This window comes from Anomalospiza imberbis, chromosome 6 (assembly GCF_031753505.1).
Source record: "Anomalospiza imberbis isolate Cuckoo-Finch-1a 21T00152 chromosome 6, ASM3175350v1, whole genome shotgun sequence".
NCBI lineage: Eukaryota > Metazoa > Chordata > Aves > Passeriformes > Viduidae > Anomalospiza > Anomalospiza imberbis.
In genome coordinates this window covers 21,785,955-21,809,307 of record NC_089686.1, presented here as the reverse complement: position 1 = coordinate 21,809,307, position 23,353 = coordinate 21,785,955, and the positions used below count along the sequence as shown (strand labels likewise).

The following is a 23,353-nucleotide window of genomic DNA, read 5'->3' as shown; positions in this document are numbered from 1 at the left end:
AGCTTTATATAAGAAAATCTATTTTCCTATGTAAAGCTATAAACTATTTGAGTTAAAGTGGCAATACATAGCACCATATATAACCAAAGACAGTTATTAATTAAGTTGCTATTGTTACGTCGCCTCTAGTGAATCAGAGGCAGAAGAGTCCCACTGAGCCAGGCATGGTTCATCTAGAAGAGAAACAGAAGCCAGACACGGAAGAAAAGGGTAGAATGACTAAAGAAAGAAACATGATCTATTAGAGATTTTAAAAATCACACCTTAAGAGGCAGGAATACGATACGGCAGAGTAACTGTCTTGCAGTCCTCTAGTCATTTTGTCTGCCTTATCATCTCCTAGTCTGAAGGGTGAACTACTCCTTGAGGATAAATTAATCTGCTACAACTTTTAGGACTGGGGAGATTTGGAGGAAGGTAAGGGCAATCCTGTGCAGTCACTCTATGCCTGAACTCATCATCTCCAGTGGGAATCAGCTTTTGCCTCAATATTGTGGTGACAGCAGCTCTGTCACCACCTCTATGAGTGACAGATACTTCCCCTTCTCTCTGAGATAGCTGGTGTCGTATTCATACAAAGGTAAAGATACAAGACTTTGTCACCCACCATTTATCAATTATTTTCATAAGCAAAACTCATCTGTCATCCCTTCTACCCAATTCTGTCACTCATTTAGTAACAGTATTGCTGTTGTCATATCTGGCAATATTGCCACCTGATTCAGGAGCCTTCTTTCCCCCTTAGAAGTTGCCAAGGCTTCTGTGCCCAGCTGTTATACTAGTCTCAGTGAAAAAATTATGTTTTATCCTTCCTACTTTGACATTTCTCCTTCTTTCTTTGCTGTGGAGTATTATTTAATGCTGGGGGGGGAGGGAGAATGCCTCACCACACCATTACTTCTATCTTCTGCTTATGATGATTTATTGATTAAAGAATTATCACTGTGCAACACTTGAAGAGGTGTGCCACTGGGGTTGGGAAGAGGCTGGCTTTTCAAAGTACAAAGGAATCATCAGCAGTGGATCAATGCTGCATAAGGTATTTCTAAGGAAGTTACAGAGGAAGGCAGACACTATGATTTATGCTAGTCACCATTTTTATCAGCTTGCTATCAATATGAAATTGCTATTCATAAAGTCTGTTTCAAAATGAGTGGCAAAATGTTCAGGGATACTGGGAGGAGAGTCATACAGTGTGAGCTAGATGACTTGGTAAGCAGAACCCATTGAAATGAGCTGTGTTTCAACATCACATTGTGCAAACTCATATACCTATAAGTAAGAAATGTGGGGTTAAGTACAGGCTGTGCTGGGAACCAGTAACTCTGAAAAGGACCCATGAGAGACAAGCAGCTTAGAACAAATTTCTTGTACTATGAAGTAACAAAGTCTCATGCAGGCCATGGATGTAGAAGAAGGGATATGGTGAACTCTAGAGGGACTCTTGTCCCAGTCTTCAAGTTTCTAAAACAATTCTGGAAGGTAGAAGAGGTTAAAAGACTACAAAGGTAAGATAAGGCTATCATTAATTGGAAGTGTAGGGGAAATACAATAAGTAAATCTGTTTTGTGGTGAAGTTTAAGAGGTAAACGTTACTATTGCCAGATTAGAATGAGGTTAACTCCATTTATCTGCTCTTTGACAATTAGATTACAAGGAAAAATTACCTTTTTGAGCAAATGAAATAGTATAGTGTTTAGTATATTTTGTTCATTAGAAAAAATTGAGAGGAGATTTGAGCATTTTGTATATATACCTGTACAAATTAGAAATGCAAGATATTAAGCCACTCCTTAATCTCATAGAGGAAGGCAAAACCATTACAAGTGAGTGGAAGTGGAAATTAGGGAAATTCAAATGAAAAATTAGATTGAAATATTTAACAATGAGAGTATTTAACCTTTGAAAAACTGTGGGAGGTGCTCACTTTTCTATCCCTTATTATCTTCTAATCAAAGATGAAATCTTCTGGGAAGAGACAGTTTCATTATTACCAGATCTGCTTTAGGCAAGCCTGAGCAACCAGGGCCCATACAGAAACAGTCAGAAGTGGTCACAGCACCAAACTTGACCGAGTTCAAGAACCATCAGGACAATGTTCTCAGGCACATGGCGTGATTCTTGGGGTGTCCTGTGCAGGGCCAGGTGTTTGGCGATGATCCTTGTGTGTCCCTTCCAACTCAGCTTATTCTGTGCTTCTCGCAAAAGAAACATTAGGCAAGGAATGGATCTGAGAATCTGAAACGTATTTTCCCCAAATATAAATCTCTCTCTAAGACAAAAAGGATTAATTCCTTTCTGTTTTCATCAGGATATTTTGGACAGTATCTTTCTGGACAATAATGATATCAGATTTCCACATGCATCTCTATTCACAAAATGATCGTGGCAAAATGATCTTTGGTAGGGCGAGTAAGGAGTTCAGGCTCTGTGGAGGTCTTGGCATGGTTGGGAGCAGGGACATTTTTAGTTTGATGAGAATATCATAGCTGGTTTTAAGAACATATTTCTGATGCATCTGAGAACTCTTTTGGGGTAGGTTTAGGCTATTAAATCCTCTGTACCTTTTTTATCTAGTTCAGCACTTTTCACATTTGCAAATCCAGAATTAAATGGTTCATAAAATATCTCATAACAAATGAAGATGATGATACAAAGTAATGGAATAAGCTATTGTTAATATCAGATATCTGTATGCCTACCAGTTGCTGCACATAGTTGGATAAAAATGATCAAAATAAACAACACTTCTTAACTCAAAGGATAAATTTTGGACAAGTAAAATGCTAAACAGTGAAAGAGAAGAGATTTAACTTGATGGAAAAGTTCAAACACATCAGCAACCCCTGTACTTCACATTCCCTTAGGCCTTACAGGCAGAACTCAGAAGGAATAATTATAGCTGGGGGAAGAAGATCACAAGGTTTATTAGTGCTTTTATAAAAAAAATCTTTACATTCTTCAAGCTATGTCTATGTTCTCTGGAACGACTGAAATGAAGGCTGGTTTAAATTCTGTTATTTGTTGCATATTGTAGAAAAGTAAACTTTCTAAGGCAAAAATGTTCTCATGCACCTCTGTAAAAAACACAGACTCTGGGGGTGTTTTGCAAAGGTCTCGGAGCATTCCACTTCCAGGTAATAAGATCATTTCACACAGGACATGTTGGCCACTGATACTTCCCAACAATCTGCAAGAAGAAGTGGAGTGCTCTTTAGGCACCAACAGCTTTAGCAAATGAAGTAAGGGGAAATTCTTTTGCCAACATAAATTATGAGAGAGGTACGGAGGTGGCATGCAATTGTCTAAACTGATTCCACATAACAAGGTTGAGCAAAGGCCTTGAAGGAACAAAATACTGGTAGAAGTGGATTTTTGCTGCTTGTGTAAAGCCCTGCTCTCCAAGGAGCACATCAGTTCCATTGTCACATTCAGACTTTGGTGACTACTGAGTCACAGGGATTGAATGACCTTGGGCAATGGGCATGTTTTTGTCAAGACATGTTTTATCCAAATATTGGCTCTGTACAGTATGATTGGTAAGAAGATGCTATTTTAAAATTTTATGGCTTCCAGAGTCAGCTCTGAACTTTCTTTTGCTAATATAAAGGTGAAACCTGCCAATATCCATTTAAGTTGGACCAAGAATGGAAAAAAACCCAAACCAAACAAAAAAACCATAGGATCATCTGCTTTCTGGGACTGTTTTGTTCTCTTTTCCTAAGCCTCCTCTTCATACATGAGGAATATCTAGTATAAGTGAGCCTTTGCAGATATCTTTTCATGTTCTTCATCAAAGTGAATCTGAAAAAGATTCTCAACAGGGAGGGCTGATGCTGACCTTCTGTCCTCTCTTCAGGCAGTCTGGCTGCTCTTGCTGCTCCAGTGCTTGGGACAAAGAGGCTGAGTCTTTGGGTTTCATGAGATTCACACCTGGGATGCAAATGTCTTCAACGGGAATGAAAAGGAAACGCTTTTCACAGTTTGTCATTCACAGCAATTTGGGGTAATCTGAGATTTAATTTATTCACCAGTTGAAAAGGGAAGGGAAATCAAGCCAGCATCTTTCTTTCAAGCCAAGGGTTTTCTTACACAGCCCCGTGCAGGCACACACAAAAGAGCTCTGATCACTCTAACTAGGTGCTTGTTCTAATTATAGAAAGATTTAGCGTTGGTTACATAATTGCCCACTGCACATCAGCACACGGCATTGTTATGCTACAAAAGCCTCTTTTTTATTCCCCTCTCTGCAGCAGACCCAGTGTCATCAGCCTGTTTAAGAGAAAGATGCAAGGAGCAAAATAATTCTGAAGAAACCTCCCATAGCTTTCCCAGGAGAGGCCAGCAAAAAGCAGATGCTGACCTGCTCCCTGTGCTGGGAGCATTGCCAGCATCTGGCCGTTAAAGCAGAGGATTGATAGCCCAGGCAGCAGTCTTTTAAGCATCCCGGTTAGAAGCAGTGGGCTGTGGTCAGGAAACAGTGGTTGTGCTGAGGTTAGAGTTGCTATTTTTGATTTTTATATGCAGTAGCACAGTACCTTTAAATGGACACCCCACTATTATGCCCACTATCAGCCTGAGCCACGGAGGTTGTGAATTTGCAAACCAAAAATCTATTGCAAAACTTACATATACTTTAGCAGACACAAGAACAATAGACCTTTTCCCTGTATTTTTAAGATTTTTAAATTATGTGATTCAGAGTTGTTACTTCACGTTCAATCTGTATTTATTTCTCTCATTTCCTCAGCACTATGTCAGGTGCACATCTCCCTGACTTTTTATTTTCTTCCTCTTTTCCCTCCAAAACGTGAAGCTTCCTTCCAAAAAATAGTCCTTCCTACATAATTTGTAATCGTCCAAGACTAAGCTGCGATGCTTCGCTGCTCCCCATCAGTTCAAAAGCTTCCATCTGTCCTGGAAGGGAAAGAAACTTATGGGATTGCAGCCAGTTTAGCCATCATATGGCTGATGCAGCAACTGGCCACGTGGGCCCTGTATCCTCAGTGTGCTAGCAGGGTAATCACCCTTATCTCTGCCCTGCATAATTTGTAGCTGCTTTGTTTCTTAGAGATGATATTTAGCAGCAAGCCCTCACTGTGCAGGCATTGACATTAGGGTCTGCAGCAGAGTACAAGTGAGGAAAACAAAAATGCAGTGAAGCTGGATGGAAACAAAAGGGGTGCTGTGGCAGCTTGACTCTATCTGGATGGCATGTGCCAACCAATGCTGCTCTGTCACTCCCCTCCTCAGCTGGACAGGGAGAGACAATAACAAAAGCCTCATGGGTTGAGATAAAGACAGGTAGGCATCACTTGCTAATTACTGTCAGGGGCAAAACATGGGGACTGGGGAAAATGAAATTAATTTATTTTTAATTTAGTACCAATCAGATCGGAGTAGGATAGTGAGAAATAATCCCAAATTAAAAAAAAAAAAAAACACTATAGCCAACTCTCCCTTCTTCTTGGGCTCAACTTCACTCCCAATTTTCTCTGTTTCCCCTCCACCAGAAGAGCAGGGTGACAGGGAATGGGTGTTGTAGTCAGTTCATCTCACACAAATGTATATTGCTGCTCCTTCTATCACAAGGTAGATACACACTCTCCCCCTGCTCGGTTGTGGGGTCCCTTCCCTGGAGAATTCTCCACAAACTTCTCCAATGTGAGTTATTCCCATGACCTCCAGTTCCTCATGAACTTCTCCAGCATAGCCCCTCCACAGGGTGACAAGTCCTGCTAGCAAATCTGCTCCAGTGTAGGCTCCTCTTTTCATAGACCCACAGGTCCTGTCAGGTCCTTCTTTAGGGGGTCACAGGGTCACAGCCTCCTTTGGGCATGCACTTGCTGCAGTGTGGGGTCCTCCACATGCTGCAGGTGGACATCTGATACACCATGGCCCTCCAAGGGCTGCAGGGGCACAGCTGCCTCATCATGGTCTTCATCACAGGCTGCAGGGGAATCTCAGCTCTGGTACCTGGAGTACCCTGAGATTAGCTCAGCTCTTTAGAGAATAGTGCTAATAACACTGAGGTTGTGGGATTGATCCCAATGTGGGCCATTCACTGAAGAGTTGATGTTTCTTCTGGGTGCCTTAGGATATTCTGTGATCTGAAAATAGCCACCTCCTGCCTCTCCTTCTCCACTGACCTTGGTGTCTGCAAGAGCTTTTTTTCTCACATATTTCCACTCCTTTCTTCTCTGACTGCAATTAATTCTGCACAATAACTTTTCTCTCTTCTTAACTATGCTAGCATATCGCCAAGGTGCTACCACTGTCACTGACAGGCTCACCCTGGGCCAGCAGCGGGCCTGCCTTGGAGCCATCTGGTGTTAGCCCTGTCACACATGGGGGACGTTTCTATCAGCTTTTCACAAAAGCTACCCTGTAGCATCCCCCCCCCCCAACAAAACCTTGCCACAGAAATCCAATAAGGTACCCATCAAATGTTCCCAATATTATGTTGATCTTTTAGGAAAATATTTAACCACAGTCCCACAGCCAGGGAGAAGGTAGTTAAACCACCTTTACAGCACTTTTCCACAGGGATGGAAAACCTATTCATCCAGGAAGAGAGACTTGTGATCAGGATGTTTTCTGGAGTGCAATGTCGTGGTCTCCTGAGCTAGTAGATGGAGACAGGGAGCACAATAGCCCCCCTGTAATCCAGGAGGAAGCAGTTAGTGACCTGCTGAGCCACTTAGATGCTCATAAGTCTATGGGACCAGATGGGATCCATCCTAGGGTGAGGAGGGAGCTGGCAGATGAGCTTGCAAAGCTGCTCTCCATCATTTACCATCAGTCCTGGCTCCATGGGGAGGTCCCAGATGACTCAAAGTTACCCAATGTTAACCCATCCAAAAGAAGGGCCAAAAGGAGGATCTGGGAAACTACAGGCCTGTCAGCCTGACCTCAGTGCCTGGCAAGTTTATGGAACAGATAATCTTGAGTAAAATCACACTTCACCTACAGGACACCCAAGCAATCAGACCCAGCCAGCATGGATTTTGAAGGGGCAGGTCTTGCCTGACTAACCTTATTTCCTTTTAGGACCAGGGGACCTGCCTGGTACATGAGGGGGAGGCTGTGGATGTTATGTACCTGGACCAGTGAAGGCTCTGGAGCACAAGTCCTGTGAGGAGTGGCTGAGGGAGCTGGGGGTGTTTAGCCTGGAGAGGAGGAGGCTCAGGGGAGACCTTATCACTCTCTGCAACTGCCTGAAAGGAGGTTGTAGCCAGGAGAGGGTTAGCACCTTCTCCCAGGCAACCAGCAATAGCACAAGAAGACACAAGCTGAGGGAGGAGAGGTTTAGGCTGGACATTAGGAAGAAGTTCTTCACTGAAAGGGTGATTAAATATTGGAACGGGCTGCCCGGGGAGGTGGTGGAGTCACTATCCCTGGAGGTGTTAAAGACAAGACTGTATGTGGCACTTAGTGCCATGGCCTAATTGACAAAGTAGTGTTAGGTCACAGATTGGACGCAATGATCTTAAAAGTCTTTTCCAACCTAGTTGATTCTGTGAAATAGAATGTGAAATTTAATTTAAGTGTGAAATTTAATTTAAGTGTGATTTTTTTTTAAGAGCACAGAAGATGGGCTTTCTGGGAGCCCCACTGACAAAGTGAGATTGCGTTACCTTGAAGTTACCGAACGGGAGATGGTTGCAATCCTGCAATCCAGGGCGCAACCTGCGCACTTCCCCGCAGCAGGGGCGGAGGCTCAGCGCAGCCCGGGCCCCATGGAAGCGCAGCGCTCCCCCCGCTAGTCCCCCGTGGGTTCGTCCAACGGCCGCCCCTTGCAGTCCCACCGCGCCCCCGCCCCTCCGAGCTGCCGCGACGGGAGACTACGCTTCCCGGCGTGCCGCGCGGGCCAGGGCCGTACCGTGTGCAGGTGGAGGGGGGAGCGGCGTGGGGCGCGCGCGAGTTGAAGTGCCGCGAGGCGGTCGGTAAGTGCCGCTCCGAGCGCCGGCGGAGCGCCCGAGCCCTCCTGCCCTCACAGCCCCCGCGGCCGCCTCGGCCCGTGCCGGGCGCTCCGGGCCCAGGCCGCGAATGCCGGCCGCGGCTGCGGCCCCGGCGGCGGGCACTCGATTGTCGCAGGGCTCGGCGAGGCCGGGGCTGTTCGTGGGGCGCGAACGCTGCTCCAGGAGACCCGGCCCGGCATGGAGAAGAACCGAGAGCAGCCGGCGCCGGCCCCTTGTGTCCTTCACGGGCAGATCTCGGGCGCGGCGGCGGACGCGGGCCTGGGGGCCGAAGGGGCCTGGCCGGGGCTTTGAGCGGCGCTGGGTCCCGCTGCTCTCGCGGCGGTCAGCGGTCGCCGCCGCTCCCCGGGCCGCGGCAGGTGGCGGTGGGGTCACCTTCGGGGCTCGGACGGGGAACCGGCACCGTCCCGGCTGCCCCTGCTGGGAACAGGAGAAGCCTAGCTCTAACGCGAGGGACACTTAGGAGCGCCAGGTTGGGTGAAAGTCAAAGAAGCCACCTCTCGTAGGTGAAAAAAGACCTGGCGGTGATCTATCAACGCGGGGCTTAATAACGAGAGGCAGCGACATCCCAATGCTTTTTTCACAGCTGACAGGGTCCTTAAGATATCCCTAGGGGTGTCATAATGGCTCATTTACATGGAAAAGGCTCCTCTATACCTTATGCAAGACTTTGAAATACAATTTACTTTAGAGAATTCTATTTCTGTACCTCTTATTGGAGGGGTTTTAGTTATTCCCTTTTTATTGCTACGGCACGCTAAGCATGAAAACAGGAACTTTCTTGCTGAAAAATTCAGCTTTGCTGCCTGTTTATTTGCTACCTAAAAGTTCCCATCTTCTGTTTGTGACGTACAGCTGGCGGGTATGGCAATAGATGTGATGTAACAAACTGCAGATTATAGCTTCAGGTAGGAATAAGATGCAAGAACAGATGGGTCTGCATCCTGCTTTCAATAAAATGTTCTTTTAGTGATTGAGAAAGTGAAGGAAAAAATAATGAAAAAGAGAGGCATATTTTCTCTTAAGAAAACGTCACTGCACCTTTCACTTTTCAATAAATGAAATTTTACAAAAATATACAAGGAGCAAAAATGGTTTAATTAAAATACTTTGCAAAAAATGACTTTTGAAGGTGGCAGAGGATACAGAAATCTCTGTACAAAAAAAAAGATTGGTCCTGCTGAAAGAAACCCCAAAATTTCTAGAATTCCAGTGAGACAGGGGAGGGAGGGCGACTTTTATTTTTGAAAAGTGCGTGTACATTTGGCTGCAGTCAAGAGCCCAGGTTTATTTTCTGTTGATTTTGATCATAGATTCAAAGGAGTCCTAGTCAGCCAGCTACCCATTCTGACAGGAGAAAGAGCTGGCTTGCTGCAGGCAGCTGTGACAGGCACTGACAGAATATGTCTCAGCTTTTCTGCCTCAATTACCTCAGGTTTGTAAGGAAATAAAAGGGAATAATAAAGTTTAGCTAAGGTTCATGTACAAGGGTCTCCTGTGTTATATTAGCTTATTTTGCTGACTGTGTTCTTGTGAACTGTTTTTGAAACACTTGACCTGTGTCACTGCACGTGTTTTTTGGTTACAAGGCTCTGAGAGAAAAGGCACAAGCCAGACTGACCCTGCTAAAGCATCACAATGAGAAGTAGGCAAGTTTCTCAGTCAAGCCTAGGAGTAGGAGGATTAGTAGACTCCATCTTGATGGGGTAAGAGCCTGGATTGTGTCAAGGGTGCTCTTGAGAGCTTGCAGAGAAGTGACAATACCTTTTGATTTGTGGTAGAAGCAGAAGGAATGGTCAATCATACTTTCTGCCCAATACCAGCCACAGGGAAAGGAAAGAAAAATGTACCTAATTCGTTGTTACTTTTTTTCGTATCTGAGTCCTCTACGGTGTCATAAAGAAATGGAAAATATAAATATTAAAATGTAATTAATTACATGTTTATGCTACTTGATATACTGCAAACAATGAATGTAGTGATCCAAAGTGCTTAGTGTGGGAAATGTGTTCATTCCCCACCCTTGTCCCACAGAAAAAAAAGTGGTTGAGAAATGTCTCACCCCAGGCCTGTACCGAGCCTGTGACAGAGCTAGGGATAGGCTGTAGATTCCTGCAGATGACTGTTGTGCCAGTATGTTCCCTGTCTGGCACTTGAATGCGATGGCGATGAGAAAACAAATCTCACTTGGTCACTGATCAGGTCTCCCATCTGCATTCTCTGTGGTTGTCTGGCACCGACTGCTGGAGGGGCATACAACCTCCTGGAATATATTACCTTTTCCTAGACCACTCATCATCAGTGTGGAACTTTTAGAACTAAGCTGGCAAAGTTTCTAACAAGCTTTGAGTGTTCTTGATGTTGCAAGAGCTCTTTTTAAACTTGGGTTTTTTTATATCATCTGTTGTCCCCTTAAAATCTGCCTATGCTGTGATATCTTCAAAAATTTGTGTTGTAGAAGTGCCTGTTGATAGGATCAGAATTGACTTTTGGTCATCTTGTGCTTCCTTCTGTGTGTCCACCTGTTGTGTCTCCTTGAAAAGCCTCTGGGATCCTAAACAAATGTTTTGTTGCATTTATGCAAGGTCTAGCAGTGAGTTACTTCTGGATTTGTGGCCTGTAGACACTGTTGAGTTAAGAATAGCAATAAGCAACTTACCCTCAGTTGCTGGGTGATTGCTTGAGCTCTTAGCTGGGGGCAGTGCTAGTAAAGTGTCATTAGGAAAGGAGCAATTAAAACTTGGGTTGTCAGGTCCTCTGGGGCTGTGGGCATCAGATCACTAAGTCCTTATCAGATGTTACAGTTGCTGTTTTGTATCTTGGCAGAGTTCATCAGTCATGGCACTACGGGCCTTGAAATTTGCCTCATTGACAGCAGCTGCTTCTGGCATCTATGTGTATGGAAACAAGTTCCTGGATCCTAATGATTTTGGAGTTGTTCGTGTGGGCCGAGCCATTGCCACAGTAAGTTCTACCATAGCAATGTGCAGGAAGATTCCTAGATGGGTAAGGGAATTGAAGTTCACAAGAACTTATGGTTTTCTGCATTCCCTGTCTGCATTTTCAGCTGGCTTAGGAAATCAGAATGTCTGTGGGGAGCTTTTCAAGTTCTTGACACTGTGGGGAGAAAGGAGGTGGAAGCATGTAAGGAATATAGCTGTTAGCACATTTTGTAAAGAGAAAAATGTAGATACTGAGAGCTGTGTCTGCTTCACTGGATAGGGTGGGACCTTCAGAGCCAGGGCTCGCTTTGGGCCCACATTTTCATCAGCCACCCTTCAAGGTCAGTTGCCCAGGTGCAGTGTCCTGCTGCCTTTTAAGAGTGACTTAGACCGAGCCCTCTTCTCTGCATATGCCATTTTTACATTTTGTTATAAGTATCCTGGTTGTGTTGATAAACTAGGGTAACCATTGCACTATGACCCTTGGAATGAGATTTGGGAAGAGAAGGACTGGTGTTTTGTGGATCATTCTCAAACAAGAGTAAAGTGAGGATTGGTGTTTACATACTTCTGAGATTAGAGTGGTTTCCAGAAGTGTAAAATGAATGCTATGTCTGCCTAGCATCACTGATATTTCTCATAAAACTGGGAATGGAGACTGCTGCCTTCTCCTTGACAGTGTTCACTGATGAATCCATGAGCAGCCAGGAACATGGAGAGCAGAGACTCTGGAGGGGGTATCAGTCTCCCTGTACCTCACTTGCATTATACATCTGTCACTTCAGGCCACAATCTCCATCATTTACAGACCCCCAGTGGTAAGCAGCTGTCTGTCTGCATTTTCTGTGACTTTTAAGCACTTTGTTAATGAGTTTTACAAGGAGTCAGCTCCTGAGGGCAGATGCAATAAGAAACAAGCTCTGTGGGTTGGCTCAGGTGCCATGTGTGTGCAGCATCATAAACTGTTGTGAAAAATGGATGTTTATTTTGAAAGGGTGAAGGCAGAAATACAAACTGTAATCTTTCCTTCTTACTTAACAAGTGCTAAGCTTCATGCTCTGTCCCTGACCATAAGGTAGTGCTGTCTGGTGGCAGGGAGCAGCTCTTTCCCTTTTAAAGCACAGGAAACTGAGTCATGGAGAGGAATGCAGCTTCTTGTTGCTGGAGGAGAATCTGTTTTTCAGCGTGTTTTTGGGTTCTCCAATGTGTCTTTGAGTTCTGCCTGCTTGACTAGTGTTTCTCAGTCTTTCTTAAGCCACTGTTTTTGTGGTAATTTACTGTTTAAGACAAAAATAAGTGAGATGTTCCAGTGATGAGGCTGTGCAGTTGGTCTGTGTTTTGAGTGATGGTAAGAGATTACTTTCCTGAAGAATAGGAAGTAGGGGAAAGGAAATATTCTTTGCTTTAGATGGTGGCAAATCACAGACATACCTGACTTTCATGTTCTTTGCCTTCAGGGAGGTCACAAGTCATTGGCTATAAAGCGCTTCACTGGTCCTGCTCTTAAATATTTTAGAGGGTTCTGCACCCATAGCTGCAAGCAGTGACCCCAAAACCGAGTTACCAGTGCTCAGTCTGTGGAGGCAGCACAGATTGAGCACTGGTAACTTGGTGAGGGCAGCATGTGTTTAAATCTGTGTGTATACTTTTAAAGAAGAATGTTCTGTCTCTTTCTGAATTCTCAGTTTTCTCTGGTATGTATGACTGCATGTGTTTGAGTTGCTTCTGAGAGATTCTTTAGTTTTGCTGCACCAGTGACCTCTGCCTTCCCTGGTCATTTTTGGACAGTCAGAAGTCAGCTCTCATCTGAGCACAGGCAGCTTGAACTGCTGTCATTCCTTAGCCATGGACCAGATGAAGCCAAAAGAGCAGACATGTTTACTTCTAAGAATGTCAGCTTTGGGATTATTCTTTTTGCAAATGAAAGATAAATCTCTGTAGCAAACAAATTATTTTGGATATTGGATATTAGTGACATCTACTTGGACCTAAAGTATCTGTCCTTCAATCTAGCCCTGCCCTGGCTTCTTACCTGGATGCTTGATTTCATTATTGAACCATAGCCAGGCAAAAGCAGTCTGTAATGAAGAGACTGCAGTTCTTAAGAGCTAATAAGTTCAGCAGCAGGAGGCACAAAACTTTAAGACAAGTTACAGTGGGTCAAACAAAACAAAACAAAAGCCTGGAGAAAAGAGCACATGGGGATCAAGGAACCTGAGGTACACCTATGAGACTCTGGACAGATTTCATCTGAGTTTGTTTAGAGAGATTTGAGTCTGGTTGTATTTTAAGCATGTTGGTTCTGTAGTTCTTTTCAGACTCCATAAGAAACTTGATGAAGCTCACTAGTGGAAAATTTATTTTTAAGCCTCTGTTTAGTGAACTGGCTCTTACGTATGGGTAGACAGCTGTTCAGGGGGAACATTGTGCTGTGACTTTGTAAGATCCGAGGATAGGTTTAGGAGCAGTGGAAGAGTGTACAGTGTTGAGAATTCATTGATACCAAATGGGACGTTTAACACTGGGCCAGATGCAAGCTCCGTGAAAGTAATTGGGCATTTGTAAAGGGAGGGATTGGTTGTTTTTGTATATATTTTTATAACTCTGAGCTTCAGTCTCACACTGTAACATGAATGACAGCACTAGTCTTGGATGAAAACAAAGTCAGTGGCGTGGGCAGCATCACGCTGCAGAGCGTTTCTGTATTCTGGTAAAATTAGAAACTGGCAGAGCCGTTGTGCATTTGCTGTATTCTTTTGAGAGTATACCAGTTGTTTTGGTTATGTGGAAGGAACATTCTGTGCAGCAGCTAGACACTGGGAGGGATTTGGCAATGTCAGAGTTGCCTATCAGGATCATCATAATATTAATTTAGTGTTTAAGATTACAGTGTAATTAGCAACTGCTTAATTAATTCCCTCTTCCTCTGTAATACAGGCCAATCTGTTAGCTGCTTCTTTTTGAGTTGGAGGTGATAATTACCCTTGTGGACCAGAGATAAAATAAGAACCAACTCACGCCTTGATGCAAGACTGATTCAAACCTCCCTCCACTTCAAAGTTATTCTTTGAGGTTGTGAAGATGCTTTGAAAATTTTTTCTTCTGTATGGTCTCTGTAGCTGTGCAGCTCCTCACTTCACCAGGGGCAAGAGAGCCTGAAAAGCCAGAAAAAAAAGTGTTGTGTTCAGTTTACAATTTGGAAATCAGGAAACATGAGAAACTTAACCTCTGCAAGGAGGGAGTATGTCTGTTTGTTACTGATTCCTGGCTTGGTCCATTCTTGGATGCATTTCTGAGCTTTTGACTTTTTTCCCTATTGTCAGTTCCACTGGCTTTGTCTCAGACCAGGTTTGCTTCCCTTGCCTGCCTGACTTTCATGATACATTGACTGTACTTTGTGCTCTTCCTGGACATGTTTATGGTGAAAGGTGGGGCTAGTATCCTGTGCCAGAATGGAATGTTACACCTTCAGTAGGAAGATTTGAGGAAAAGTGCCTTTCAGTGGGAGTTACACAAATGATTCTTCATGGCAAGGATCTTGAAGTTCAAATGGCACATTAGTGGACATGCTCCTCTAGGTGTACATTCCCTTCTCTCCCTCCAAACACGACCTGTATGTTTCTCTCCCATTCACTGATGTTCTGACTGTGGAAAGAGAGGAACTTTCCACTGATAGGAATTGTGAAATACCCAAGATCTATTTTCAGAAATAATGAAGTCACTTAAGAATATAATTCCATTGTCCGTGGCAATGTTTAACTAACAGGCTTGAGGTGGATCCCATTGAGCTGGATCCTGGTTTTGTAATTGGGTATTCAACCCTTTGGCCCCACAGTCCTTTGTGCAGTTGAATATCCCCAAAAGTGCTGCTGCTTATGCTAATCTGAGTTTGTCTTCAGTCACTCTGTTCCCTGCTGAGCCTCTACCCAGAGCAAGCTGGTTAGGCAGTTTGGAGCTATGAAGTGTGGGATAACTGATGGGGCACAAACAGAGTCTGGATGACCTCTGTTACTAGCAGCAAACCTTACTGTGGAAGCCCCACATGGCTGACTAAACATGGGAGTCTGCTGTGCAAGGTGCTGTACAGACATTAGGAAAATGCTTTGAGCATTTCAAATACAAGACAGTATAGGAGTGTCAAATGTTGCTTACACATAGCTACATATCAATGAGGCCCCTGCACTTCTTTTTATAAGTGTTCATTGAAGTTAAATTATTTTCATTTAATTTATTAATGAGTCTGTTGCCATAGGCTTCACTGTGGTGCTTGAACTTTGAAGCCTAAGGTACATGCATTCTCTTTAACAGAAGTCTTATTGTTTTAGTAACCATAGAGCTTGCTCAGCATTTCTGGTTTCATTTGCAGACGGCAGTTATCACCTATGACTACCTCACCTCTCTTCGGAGTGTTCCGTACGGATCAGAGGAGTATGAATTCCTCAAATCACAGGTAGGTAATAGCACTGAACTGCATTCCTTGGCAACTGCAAGGCTTGGATGTGCTGCTGTCATGCTGTCAATCTTAATAATTCAATATGTTTCTACCAGATTGTTAACAGCAATATTAGATAACAACTCCATATCAGGACTTGCATTGCCCATTGGGGAAGGTCCTTTGTCAAAGGTAGCCGTATGCATTCATTGCTCACTTAAGTCCAGTAGAGACTCAAGTCCTTGGTGTATGCATTTGGGCTCTGCTTCCAGATCTCTGCTGCCCAGACTGATTGTGTGGTTGTCAGCTGCTGAGAGTGGCCTGGCAGTGCTTTCTTATTCTGCATGTTGTTTGATAATGGCCATAACATGAAGGCTGACTGATTTAAGTAAAAGGAGTGTGTTGAAAAGGAAATAATAGAGATACATCAAACTTGCAGATCTCTGAGGAAATGAAAATTGTGCAAAGTAGTGTACATCTCATTGTAAAACACACTGTTGTGTTTTGATATCAGTAATTAACAATAATAGCAAAAGCATTTCTAGTGAGAAGGAAGACAAGCACCCCCACTGCTCCTCTCAAGTCCTATGCTGCATCTTTCATTCCAGCCTATAGCCCTATAGTTCATTGAGCTGTGAATGACACTCAGTTTTATTTGAGTGCTTGTGATGTAGGTTAGCCAGGGTTTCTCTGCTATTTGAGTTCAAGGCCTCTTTGGAGTGGGAAGTAGTGCTTGTGCCAAATCAGGCCAGTCTGCATAGTGTGTTTGAAGAAAGGTCTTTAGCCTCATTTTTCTTCTTGGTGCATGTAGGATTTAGGCCACTGATGTGGTTGGTTATAATGCACGGAGTGGTGCTCTCCAGGGATTCTCAGCCTTGACTAAGGTAGAAATCAGTGACATTGGACTCCAGCATGCTTTAGTATTCCTCTGGCAGAAAAACCACATCATCAGTATGGTCTTAGTGTACCTGGAATGGTTTGCAGAATGGCTTCCTTGGGCTTGTTCTCATCCTCTGCTGTCTAAATTCGCAAAGCTGTTCTAATCTTGCTCCCCATCCCAAGTAAGTGGCACTGATGCCCTGGTATAAAATGGAGATGGGTTTGTTGGAATCTGGAGCTTCACTGTCCATCTGCCCATGTCTCTGCCCTGAACCTTTGAAACCTGGTTTGCAGAAGGGCTGCATGTAGCTTCTTTGAGTGACACCCAAGTTGTGGAGTTACCAGTACTGTGGACAGCTTATCAATTAGCAGAATTTACAGCAGCTGTTGCAAATTCCTCACCTTTTGCCGTGCATCTCCATGGTTTCATTAACCTCTGAACCTTTCCATTAACCTTTCATTATGTGGGTTTTGATGATTTGTCAATCCATGCCCCAAACAGCCAGAAAGGGCCCTGTTTGCTAGCATTGCACAGAGCTGTGGCCTCCCTGCTTGGCAGCCAGGACTAGCTGCCAGGACTTAGTCAGCCCCTGCATGTGGCAGAGCCAGTGGCAAGCACAGCATGCCAGCATGGCCAGCAATAGCCTTCAGCTGCATAAAGGGGCATGAGCTGGGAAATAGGAGGAAGTTAGCACAGGCATAGCATGAGTTGGTGAAACTCGTTGACCAGTGGAGTCCGGTCCTGCTATTGAGAGGTGTTATGGAGTGCCACCACTGAGGCAGGAGCAACACTTGTGGGTTCTTCAGCAACATCCCTGTAGAGCTTGTGCTAGTTTGGCATGGGAGATACTTTGGACCTGGGCAATTGCACACCATAATTTATCTCGGTGCAGTTTTAAGTGGATGGCAACCAAGTCTTTACCACCTTGCAGCTCTTTTAACTCTTTGTGGCAGCTGATTTTTTTGGTCTTGTACTAGCTCAGAATGACTTGTAAGAAGTTACCCCGTTGGAGTTGGTGCTTAAGATTAGTCACTGGATAGGGCCTAGAGGATGTGAATGCCCTCCCCAAATAAGTCTTGTGTTTTAACAATACTTATCAAGATGTTGCTCCTGCTAGCTTCTGTACTGGACAGATCTCTAGTACTCTCAGCCCTTCATTGTACTCTCTTTGTTTCTGTCCTTCTAGTGAGACCAGCTTAACCTGCTTTTCACATACCAAGAATTTGTAATTTTCTTGTCAGTATGTGTATGAATTAGCTGCTGATTTCCAAATGCAGTTTTGGTGCTGTGCCTAGAAGAGAGACTCTGTAAGGCAGGGTGTTCTTTGTGTGTGTGTATGAAATTTGGTGACCGTGGGACTGCTAATAGTGCCAAGAGGTCTGAATCTGGTTTTTGTGCCTCTGTCTCCAGTGCTGGGGTGCAAGTGCATATACGTCTGTCATGTGCTTGCAGCTAAAAGTGGAAAACCACTTTTTTTCTGTGGATCTCCTCCTGGTACTCAGCATACTGGTGATGCTACTCCAGTGCAAATAATGCTTACCTTGTTCTCCATGGATTCCCAGTGAGACATTAAACTGGGGTCTCTAAATTACCCATGGCCTTGCATGAGAGATGGGAAGGTTCAGTGGCAGCACGAGTGCCTGAGCCTACTAGGGCCAAACAGGAACATAGTCCTTAGGAAACAATTAAATGTAAAGCAGATTAAGAAGGAAATGGGTTCCCCAGGGACTTTTAGCCAGGTTCCTGCTTAGCTCCAAGGAATTATCTTCACTTTTGCTATATATTTCAGTCCCTTGTGGACCAGTTTTGATGCTAATACTCTAAGCCTCTCAGTTCCCTGCATTTTTTTATGGCTAGCAGATGGGTCATACTATGGCCAAAGTTTTACTACTTTCCATGAGGTGGCAAGCAGTCGATGGGAATTCACTGTGTGTCCTGAGGTTAATTTGTCTCTCCCTGGATCTTCTGTCAACTAGGAGATATGAGAACCCACTTGCCAGATGTCATACATAGCTGTCCCTCAGCAACAGCCATTTCTCATTCCTGTCCCTGCCTGAGGCAGAGATCAACATCCTTATGTGCTTGGGTTTTATGTCCTTCCCAATGGTTGCTTCATTTCACCACTGATGGCTCAACCACATGGGAAATTCAACCTTTCTCCTAAGTTAGGGGTCCTTTCCTGGTGTATGGGCCCTTTTCCTGCATATGATGGTACTGCCAGTGTACTGATGTCAAGGGCAGTTGTTAGTGGTTGGCTCCAAGACATTGTATGTCTGTAGGTCTAGTGTCAGGAGTATTAAGGGAGGTATGATCTCTCTTCATTTCATGCTTGTTTCATTAAATGATTCTGGACATCTTTGCATATGTAAGCTTGGGCATTTCTTTTCATTTCTACTCCTGCTTGCACTGGGCCAGAGGAAGAAGGAGGGCAGCCTGCTCAATGCCATTCCCTTACCTATTGTTTTCTTAACAAAAGGTTTTATTCTATAGAAGGCTACATTTCTCTGACATTCTTCTGCCTCAATGAATGTTGGCCCTTCACAGTGTTTCTCTCCTCAGTACCAAGTCAGCCTACCATGTGACATTTCCAGTTTCTCTCAGTGTAGCATCTGGATGTCTTGGCTGACATTTCTTCATTGCTGGCATCAATTTCTGTTGATCTTGCTGTCAGTCAGGAGGTGTGTCACAATATGCAGTTTGTTCAAGAGCTGGTATCAGTGGAATTCTGAATTGTCAGTGTAGTAAGAGGGTTGCAATGGGTCAGTTGTCTTCCAGATTTTGGCACAAGTGGCCACAGTTGAAAATCTTGAGCAGGACATCTTTTTGTTGTTTTCCTCTGTAAGACAAAAGGCTGCTGTGAGTTTTGGTTTTTTTTTTTTTTTTTTGTAATGAAGAGAAGACAGCAAAGAGAAATAGGACCTGTGGTTGAGGTATCTCAGAATGGGAATCCATTCTTGAATTAACTTTGTTGGCTAAAAGATTGCTTTATCACGGACAAGCCATTTGGGGAGGTTAATTAAATGTCCTCCTTTTGAGAGCAGAATGAGGATGTTCTTGTCATTCAAACTTATGGTTATTGGGCTGTCAGTACCTGGGCAAATATTTGGAAAGCATAACCTTGTGCCATCATTATACAGAATACAATTTCTTGCTCCTTGGACGCTCTTCCTGGCTTTGCTATGTTTACTTCTCACAGTGGAGTGGGTATTTTCAAAATGAGTTTTGTCTTGCTGTGAAGTTGCACAGTGGAAGGATCTTGAGAAGAAGAGGAATGAATGTATATGTGTGTGTGTTTTTAAAAATAATCTACAATTTCTGGATAGTTCAGACCAATGAAACAGCCTGTGTCTTTGGACTTTCGTTGTGATTCAGTAACACTATGTGCCTTAAATATTAAGTGATGTCCTAAAATAGTTTCTTTCTGATGGAAGTGGACTGCATCTGCAGAGGGAAGTCCTCAGGAACCCTCCATGGCATTCCTTCAAAAAGGCAACTGTGAATGGGGTCTCTATGGGCTGTTCTCCACTACAGCCAGTGTGTGCAGTGGTGTGTCTACTTGTGCTTCAGCTTCTGGTGAACTGAGGTGAGAAACAAATGAACTTTCTTATGGGACACAAAATAGCCATTAAGTGGCAGTGACTTTATGTCACCAAACTAAATGGGAGCAAGTAATAGAGAGGTGAAGAGGTTCAGAGTCGATCCACAATCCCTGAGTTGATCATGTTTGGTTGCCCTATTATGTGCTCCCTAGGATATCTCTTCATCTAAAAGGCATGGTCAACACTAATGCAGTCTAAAAAAAGCTACTAACAGGTCCAGCTGGTGGCTTGATGACTCTGCATTTGAGCACTGCTGTCTAGCAAACTTCCTGCCAACACAAAGCGTGAAAGCTTTGCACTGAAAACATAACAAGCTGTAAAATAAATCTTATAATTATAACACACTTCCTTTTCCTCCTTGTGCTTTCTGGAGTGGTGTCAGCTGAATGCTCTGGCCATAGTATCTTTAGGTTTTAATTTTGTAGCATTGAAAAGGTCCATTTTTTGTGGGATCTGTGCCTATGAAAGTAGATGTTCTTCAGTCATCTGCAGTGATTTATTCAGAGAAATGGCCCATCTACTGTGACACTTTTGAAGGAGGAGGAAGGAGAGAAGTGAGGGTAAGGAGGCAGTGCCTCATGTATTTTATGTTTTTTTCCTGGCTGTGCACACTTGTCCCTGAAGTGCTTTGCTCCAGGAGCTTAAGTGTGAATTGTCATGTGCTCGGCTTGACTGAGCCGTCTTCTCTCAGCTTTCCAGGAGTGACACAATATGCCTGGGGAGCATTTAGTTCTCTCTCCTCCAGGTGGGGCTATCCCTTTTCAGTTGAATCCCTGACGACGTCATGACATTGCTTCTTTAGAGCTGCTGGAGAGGTACATAATAGCCAGAGTAGTATCTGAAGAACATCTCATCTGGTACAATGGGGAAACCATTAAAAAGCCCTGGGAGGATGCAGGCTGCAAGGAGCTTGCATCATAAGAAACATTATAAAAGGAAAAAATGACAAGTGAATAAATAATCAGGTTTTATTTAGTGTTTAACTATGCCTTTGGTCCCAGTGTGAAATGAACACTCAGCAGTGCAAAGTCAAGAGGTATGGCAAGAGATGGTATTGCCACAGAAGAGCTCACGGTCATGGTTGATTTGCCTAGATTTTCACCCTAGATGCGAGTGGTGCAAATAAATGCAAACGTGGGATTTCTCAGTGGTGGAAGGTCTGTGTAAAGAGGGAAGGAGACAAAAAGCAGAAATCACTTAGGGCTCCACTGTAAGTCACTTAACGCTGATCCCATTTACATTGGATCAGGCTCTGATTAGGGATGTTTTCTAAATGAAGGACTGTGTGGCCTTGAACTACTGACCAGTTTATATGGTTCACAGAACACAGAAACAGAGTATTCTGAGTTGGAAGGGACCCACAAGAATCATTGAGTCCAACTTTAAAGGGAATGGCCCATATGGTTGTTGGAGGACACCTGTAAAATCAGTAGAGCTGACAGGTAGCCAGTACTTAATCTATTCTAAGAACAGGAAGACAGCTGGCTTGAGAGTAAAAATAATCTTATTTGAGGCTAGGAAAAATAGATACCTAAAAGTTTCACTGGGGATAGAGACATGTACTTGCAATGTCAAAGTGAACTTCTGAAGTGTTGTTTTGTTTGCCCTTTGAGTCCTTAGCAAGACCGATATTGTGGATTCTCTTCCCTTTTCTGAGGTAGTTATAGTTAGCTTGTAGTGAAACACTACCTTGAAAGACTCCAAATTAGGAGGAAAAATTAGATGTAAAATCAGGGGTGAAGAGAATAGGTGGCATGCAGAGGATATTTCATGTATCAGTCCAGGTTGGAATTTCAGAGCAGGACTAAATATTGTAGACTTGCTCTGCTAAAGCAGTGACCTTATCACATTCTCCCCAAAGTGGATCTGATAAAAGAATGTGCTAGAGGGCAGCTCACAATTACCTTACCTGTCAAGCCAGTGTCTTCATTTAGCTAGTTAAGTCAGTGGTGAGGGAATTGCTGTTGTGGGTGGTGTCTTGCAAACACTCCTCTGGACTTGTTTGTAATGTGGGAGGCATCTTAGTAGGTTCCAGGCAAATCCTTTTAACATATGTGGGGGCTGCACTGCTTGCATACTTGAGGGAAAGGTGTCTCTGAAAGGAACTGCTATATTCTTCCATCTGGTGTCCCAGGGCCAGGCAGGACTCTGTCAGGCCTGAGGAAGGCCTGTGGACTAGGAAAGAGGGAGCTTTGTTTTCTTGAACTAGGGTAGGTGATGATTTAGTTCTAGGAATAAACCAAAAAGTATTGTTCAATGTCAGGTTTTAAAGCTACCCCTTGCTTTATTTACTAGTGTTCAGGTGCCCTGCCTAGAAATGTGCATTTTTGTACATCTGGACAGGCTCATCTGCTTGCCTGTAGACATGAGCCAGTTTGTTCAGGTGGGAGTCCTTATACTAAAGTAGCCATTTTTTAAACCGAGTCAAAGGTTCAAAGACGGCTGTGGAAGAGTTAGCCCAAGATGGTAATCATATTCACTGCTACACTAGTTAAGCCTACTTTTGGTCTTGTAGAACTGGCTTGGGGTGTCTTTATTTTTGTTGGTTTTTTTTGTTTACTTTGTATCTTTTTGGCTGAGAATTCTGTTTCAGTGGCTGCAAGTTCTGCTGATGGTGCACCATTCAGAGCAGCTTGCTGCTCCTTCCTCTGCAGTGGCATCATTTTGGCAGGTCTGACACCAGTAACAACTTGTTTTTGTCAGTGTACTGAGTCGATGTGACATGGAAGAGGGCCACAGCCAGCAGATAAACAAGGGTTGTCTTTATAAAATCTCTACTCTGTTCTGAGCTCTACTTTAACAAGGAATTTGCATGTGAGCTTGCACATATATGAAACTGCCCAGTATTTTATGAAATGCCTTCTGCCAAGCCTAAATCCATTTACTATGTTGCTAGTTTTGCTGAATTTAGAGGTAAATTCACTGAAAAGGTCACTAGCAGAATTACTTTTCAAAAAAAACCCCATCTCTTAAAATGTCTTTACTGCCTGTGCAGTCTTTGCTTGAAAATGTACTCATTTTGAGTTGCCTGTGAACTCTGTAACTGTGCAGCCTGTTTGTTATTGTAGGGCTTTTCTGAACACAAGTTGTTTTTTACAGAACCACTGAAGGGCAGCAGGCTTTGTTTATCTTAGGACTGTTGTGTGAAGAGAAGTAGGGAAGATAAGCTTTTCTCCCTTGGGCCCTTTCCTTTGCATTCACAGTCAGGCAGTACAGCCAGGCATTTCCAGAGCTCAGCAGGAGCTTTTTCATCTCTGCAGTGTCCTGGTATCACCTGTTCTGTGTCTCTTCTTTCTCTCCAGGATGACATCCCTGCTTCTATTTCTTGTAGTAAGCTGAGGTTTTGCTGTGTCAATCTGAATTGGGAGTTATTCCATGCCAATATACAGAATGGTGATCCTTGCCTGGGGAATGTTAAATTGAAATCATGAGTGATGGGGATTGAGAAAACAGCAAGGCTGTTAGCTGGAACTGCACTTTCTTCACTTTGAGCTGTTGCTAGTTCAGGACTGTGTGCTTGA

The 23,353-nt window shown here is 43.8% G+C and overlaps 2 protein-coding genes and 1 long non-coding RNA gene across 9 annotated transcripts in view; 2 read left to right on the top strand and 1 right to left on the bottom strand.

Annotated features, from left to right (window-relative positions):
* SLIRP (SRA stem-loop interacting RNA binding protein) overlaps positions 1 to 23,353 on the top strand; it is a 127,590-nt gene that overhangs the window by 23,202 nt on the left and 81,035 nt on the right. The gene's annotated exons all lie outside the window — the stretch shown is intronic.
* LOC137475435 (uncharacterized) lies at positions 2,555 to 7,937 on the bottom strand. The gene is made up of 2 exons (XR_010999893.1): positions 7,638 to 7,937; positions 2,555 to 3,804 (listed from the first exon to the last, which is right to left on the bottom strand). It is a non-coding gene; the product is annotated as an uncharacterized lncRNA (long non-coding RNA).
* Positions 7,941 to 23,353, top strand: part of ADCK1 (aarF domain containing kinase 1) — an 89,117-nt gene continuing 73,704 nt past the window's right edge. For 2 of the 7 annotated variants that reach the window (XM_068192724.1, XM_068192725.1), the window contains exons 1-4: positions 8,312 to 8,485; positions 9,569 to 9,685; positions 10,806 to 10,943; positions 15,288 to 15,371. In XM_068192724.1, coding sequence (XP_068048825.1) covers positions 10,818 to 10,943; positions 15,288 to 15,371 — 210 coding nt within the window. In that variant the 5' untranslated portion in view covers positions 8,312 to 8,485; positions 9,569 to 9,685; positions 10,806 to 10,817. Of the gene's footprint in view, positions 7,947 to 8,311; positions 8,504 to 9,568; positions 9,686 to 10,805; positions 10,944 to 15,287; positions 15,372 to 23,353 lie in introns of those variants that run through there. The other 5 variants (XM_068192718.1, XM_068192719.1, XM_068192722.1 and 2 more) reach the window with 5 other exon arrangements.